The sequence below is a fragment of the Benincasa hispida genome, chromosome 5 (genome assembly GCF_027475165.1).
Source record: "Benincasa hispida cultivar pf3 chromosome 5, pf3_genome.v1.1, whole genome shotgun sequence".
Classification (NCBI taxonomy): Eukaryota; Viridiplantae; Streptophyta; class Magnoliopsida; order Cucurbitales; family Cucurbitaceae; genus Benincasa; species Benincasa hispida.
In genome coordinates, this window is record NC_143482.1 from 27,079,768 (window position 1) to 27,085,767 (window position 6,000).

The 6,000-nt window shown below is 36.5% G+C and overlaps 1 protein-coding gene across 2 annotated transcripts in view; it reads right to left on the bottom strand.

The window, feature by feature from the left end:
* LOC120077886 (chromosome-partitioning protein, putative (DUF639)) overlaps positions 1-856 on the bottom strand; it is a 47,682-nt gene extending 46,826 nt beyond the window's left edge. Inside the window, exon 1 of one of the 2 annotated variants that reach the window (XM_039031983.2) lies at positions 272-856. In XM_039031983.2, the coding sequence (XP_038887911.1) occupies positions 272-458 (187 nt within the window). In that variant the 5' untranslated portion in view covers positions 459-856. The remainder of the gene's footprint in view (positions 1-271) is intronic. The other variant, XM_039031984.2, reaches the window with a different exon arrangement.
* Between the last annotated feature and the right edge of the window lie 5,144 nt (positions 857-6,000).

Here is a 6,000-nt window from a genome sequence, read left to right on the forward strand (position 1 = left end):
CTATTAGCATCCAATCTAAAATGTTCTTGTACTCAATCTCAATGCATGAATGTTTTATTCTAGCTCTATAAATGAAATTATAATGAAACAATCTTGTGTTCAAACACAGCAAGGAGTAATTAGCGTCTGCAGAAACTACAATTTCTTTCGCTATGGAGCTACAGAAGTAGTTAATCAAACAGTTATACCAGGAAAATACAGAAAAAGAGAGAAACAAAGTAAATTGAAATCCATAACTGTAAATCCTTATAAAGAATGTTTACAAACTCACTCGCATCAATGTCATTGAGAGGCCATTTATCTCCCATAGACAGACCCACAAGCTTAAACCGATATTTGGGCTCCGGAACATTTCTAGTGAAACACCCAAACTTGCGTTTATCACCATGGTGAGAAATTGAAGGGTCCAATCCTGCGGTAGATGGTTTTAAGTACGTGGAAGGGAGTTTACAGAGCATTTCTGTTTCAATTCAAAGACTCTTCGAATTGGGAATCCATTTTATAGGCGATGGTGAAGTAGAAGAAGAAATTTAACCCCCATTTGAGGATTGTATTGGATGAATTTTAAGGAAAAATGACGTACAGTGACTTGGAACTTGAAGTTATCAGCCGGAGATTTTTTGCTTTGAAAAGAGAGAGAAGAACCTCTAACCCGAAATAGCAAAAACCGGTCGGCCTTACAGATGGCGTTATAGAAGAGCTGCCGTTTGGTTTTACTAGTAACGGATTCGATTTCGAATACTTTCATTTTGTAGTTCTGGATTTGGATTCGACAAAAGACGTATGCAACTCGAATTTCCTTGGAAAATTGACAAAAATTGGACAAATTTAACAGTGTCAAGAGATTTTTGGATGGTTTTCAAAATAGAGAGTTTTGGGACAAATGGGCATATGAAATGTCTACTATGTCCTAAGTGCAAAAATAATTTTTTTATTCTCTATATTAACACACATTTTGTGGGAAAGTTTCGCAAAATGACTCAAAAAAAAACAAAACTTTTCTACTGACTTTTTTCTAAAAACTTGTTTGTTATTGACCTTTTTCCCATGTGAAATATCAGTTTTGCTCTCAATTTTAAATGGTCTTCTCAACAGAAATTTCCTTCTTTACCGATTGGTTCCTTCAACGATTGATGGCATAGATATTCAATGCAACACCTATATTCCACCATAACATTTATTCTCAACCAACTTTCTATCACCAGCATTCAATATTATTGATACCAAGCATGGAAAAAGTAATGGAAGGTCACTCTCAATTATTCACTTTCAGTCGAACACCCCAACTTCTTCTTCCATTGTTCTCTCAATTTTAGGCCAACATTCTCACAGTCAGTTGCTTTCAACTTCGTTCAGTTCATTTTGTCTTGAGTATAGAGCAAGAATTCTCCGAAGAAGATTATTCGTCAAAACCAGAAACGAAGAGAATGTAAGTGCTAACGAAATCCTTTTCTTCCAAGCATTTATTGCCTGTGTTATTCAAGATCACTTGCATAATGTTCGGAGATTGCCTACCATAATATCACAAATCACCCACACTAATGTAAGAGATAGTTTAGTATGATATATACGATCGTTTATAATCATAATAAACAATCACTTAGATAATACTAAACAATTGCACGCTCTACTGTGGCCGATTAACGATACTAGTGTTGGCAATCGCTTATGAGAATGTTGGGCATATTGGGATTGGTGTCCTAATTCTCCTAGAGTCTCGTAGTTTGTAAACATTATACACATTGTTATTGATAAAATAAGAGTTATTTTATTTGCATTTACTCATATCCAATAAACAAAGATCCTTGGTTATTGTATGTAAACTTAAGCATGTATATGAGATATACAAGTGGATCATGCTTTAAGTAATAACCTAAAAGGTTTGTAGTATACGGATTAAAGGAAGGATATCTTATCTTGGTGACACTACAGATACGAGTCGCTTTGTAGAGGTTTACAAGTATTGTGAACTACTACAGATGATTTGATCCTGACCATTCATATGGAGACATGCGAGCAGGGGTGTCCTATAAAAAGAGTTTATATAAGACCGAACCACAAGATGATTAATCTCTTTATATAATGTCGTTGATACTTGAGACTTACATCTCACTTAAACGGCCATAGGTGACATGACCTTAATCCTTAGTATTTTGGGAACTCTTGCCTTTGAGGGTGGTCCTTTGATTAGTATGGGTGAAAGTGGCTAGATTGCCAACTCAACAAGCCTACCATTTTGGGAATTTGTCTGATTAGGGAGCTGGAAACTCAGTTACACAAGATGGAATTCACTCCCTTCCTCGAAGCAGGGGTAAGTAGATAGATTGCTCCCTTAAGGGCTGATTCCAGGTCTTGAACATAGTGGCCACATCCTCTCTTTGGAAGAGAGGACCAAGTCATAGTAGGACTATGACTTATTGTTCATTAGAGGAATCAGTGGTACGTAAGGAGTTGGATATAACTACTGGAGCAAAACAGTAAATTGATCTATGAAGGGTTATCACACTGTTGATTGGTTAATGTGGACACAAAAATATATATGTAGTGGGGAGAGTGCAGCTACCGGTCTTTAGTGGAGTGTCCAGCAGTTAACGGATGGTGGATCTTATGACTAAAAAGTTTAGTAAGTTATTCACGTACCGTTGGAGTTTCAAGCTACAGGTCCATAAGGTCCCCTTAGTAGCTCAATGGATTCAAGTTGAGAATCAGTTCTTGGGGTTAGTTTGAAGTGTTCAAATTAACAAGAGGAAATTCAATTATATATGATATAATTGGTGTGATGTATGACAAATGGAGAATTAATGTAAATATGATTTATATTAAGTACCATAAAATAGAAAAAGAACTATGGTTTGTATGTTTCATGAGATGAATTATTAAAACTATAGGTTAAAAATATAATATGGTAAGTTGGTTATCATATTTATTCATAATATATTAATTATTTGATAATTAAATATTTTTCTCTAATAACCGATTGAGTGGGAGGTTATTGGTGGTTTTATGGTAACCGTGAGATAAAAAGGAAAATTGTTTTCCTAAAATTAGAGGTTGCCTCATTCAGAAAGTAATTCATGGAGGTAAACGATCGTAGCATTGGTTGCTCGATCGCGTGGACGCTAGAGGTAAATGATCGCGTAGAGCATTTGATGCTTATCGTTTAATAAAAGGCACACGCACTAAACGATCGTGTAGTTAGCATGCTTCATCACATAGTCACTGACTACATGATCATCCAGTATGTGATACCTCGTGCTTTCTCAGTGATCATTTAGACGATTGTGCTTCATCGCATCGTTGTCGTTTAGTCGATTGCTTAAGGCTTGCGTTGCAAAATGTGTGTTGCACAATCACGTGCCTTCATGCTTCATTACATAGTCAAGGTACACGATTGTTGCTAAACGATCGTTTAACCTCAGGAAATGTTCGTAAACGATTGAGTAAAGCATTTACTCTCTCGTGTAGGCGATCACAAGGATTTGGTACACGATCAAGGAGACATGTTTCTTCGCCCAGATGGTTCAAGACCCGATTCATCTGTTTGAACTGGATACTTATTGTTATTTGTAATAGTTAGCTTAGTTTTTTAGGATTTGAGGCTAATTATCCTAGTTCATCAAATTTTATTTAATATACATGAGGTGTATGTTGGTTTATATGCCATAGTGTATGACTTATAGATTTAAAACCCACCTTAGATTATACAATTATTCATGCATCATATATTATAAGTGTTATAATATAGTTAAATGCATGATGAAATTACAAGAGAGCATGCACATACATCATGAAATATAAGAGTTATATTTATGCATGCAGTAAGCATATTCATGCATCATCTTTAATTATAAGAGTTATAGTTTAAGGGTATATGGAAACATGTGTGCTTGGTTCATTGCTTGGTTGTATAAGTGTTATATAAAAGTAGCAATGAATGAACAATGCATGGAGCATGACAGTTAGGCTTGTTTACAAGCATTTATGAATGTCTTGTATGTGTTTGTTTCGCATTGTGGGTGGTTTTGGTTGTTTCTGTTATAAGCGTTATAATGGAAATTAAAACTAAAATCAATAAGAAAGAGTTGCATGCGGACTTAGGCAAACTCATATTTTAAAAGGGTTTTATTGGATTGAGATAGACTTAAGTTCAAGGTTCTAATACGATTAAATACCTAAGTTTAATCTTTTAAATCGATTTAGCAGGATTAAGTTGATTGGCATAAGAGATTAAAATTGTATTAAATATATCTATAAGGGACCTTTTGTCTAAGGTGGGTTCTATCTAAGATGGGGTATTTAAGCTGACGAAAATGGAACACCCCTACCTGGGAACCTACCTGAAAAGGTGAATTAGATAGATTTTTTGCATGCATGCGACAGTTGATCAAAGACTTCGTTAAAGAGTTTAATGGATGATGATCAAAACTTGTTCAACTTTCCAAGGTAAGAGTTACTCTTGGTCAAACCTAAAAAGTCACTTAGTTAAAATCCTTAGTCGTGTTTTTCTAAGTAAACTAAACCCTAGGTTATAAAATACTCAGTGGGAGGAAGAGATATATATGATATGTCGATGATTTCACTCACGTTTCTCTCTGAATGTTTACGCCGTGAGATTCATGCTTGGCCTCGTGGTGTCCTAGAAGCATCCCCCTTAGAATGGTGTTTGCATGAGTCAATATCAAGGTGGACGGAGAAAGTATTTATAGTAAGTAGGTGAAGGGTGTGTGTTAACACACCCTACAGTCTTCTTCATTGGTTCGCACCATGAAATCTTCTTGCACTCCCTCGTGGCACTTTGGGAGCATCCCCCTTCGGATGGGTTTTGTGCAATTGGTCAATATCAAGGTGAACTCCAGAAATGGATAGGGTCACTTTAGTTTTTGCCTCAATCAGATTTTTTCCCTTCGGATTGGCTGCTTGGGACGAAACTCTAGGGCCTAAAATGACGGGTCACACTTACGGGAAATTGTTAAGCAAGTTAATGATTTCTTGATCAAATCAATCATGGTTAGTCGTTATAGGAACAAGAGTTGTTCTGGTATTAATGGCTGGTTGAGAATGTCTCAATTCAGAGGAGGGATAAATTGACCACCCTTCGGCGACTTTTGTCCTAAACCTTTGAAGCGTCATTGCGAAACTAAATGTCACACAGGGTTCATTTTAGTTTTGCTAAACCGTATTGGATGTTGTTATGTTTTTCAACGAGTATTTGCTAAAATTTAATGTAGGTTAATGTGTTTCTTTTTCAGCAACATGAATGTTTTTCCGCTAAATGCCTCTAGTTTGACCGATTTCATGCAGTGGAAAGAGTCCATTAAAACATATTTCGTAGTAAACGACCTCGAGTTTGTCATGGTTGAGGAATGTCCTCAAGTCCCGACACTTTATGCACCGCGAAGTGTTCGTAATGCATATGAGGTGTGGATGAAGGCTAACTTGTTGGCCTGACTTCACATATTGGCTAGCATACCTGATGCTTTGGCCAAAAGGGTTGAGAACATGGTCATTGCACGTGAGATCATGGACTCGTTGTAAGGATTGTTTCAATGTCAGTTCTTACTTTTTTAGTACAAAGGGATGGATGACAAAGAAACCAGTAGTGTCAGTTCCCAAGATAACCTCTAGTTAGAGAAAGCAAGTGTTGCTGACTCTGATGAAGTTCATCGACAAGAAGTGTTCTCTTACACGAAACTTGGAGCTTATTTAGGTTCTGATACTGATCCCACTACTCTCCAGAAGAGGAAGAGTCTAAAGACAGTAAATGTGATTATTGGTCTTGGAGACGTGTTTGGTAGAGAATTTTGATCTGTTTGGATACTTGATTCAGGTGTTACCAACCATGTTAGTTCTTCCTACCAAGGATTTAGTTCTAGGAAAACATTGCCACGGGGAGAGTTGACTCTTCGAGTCGGTACTGGTGAGGTAGTTTCAGCTGTTGCTGTGGGTAGGCTGAAGTTATTTTTGGACAAGAAACATTATCTGTTATTGGATAATGTTTTT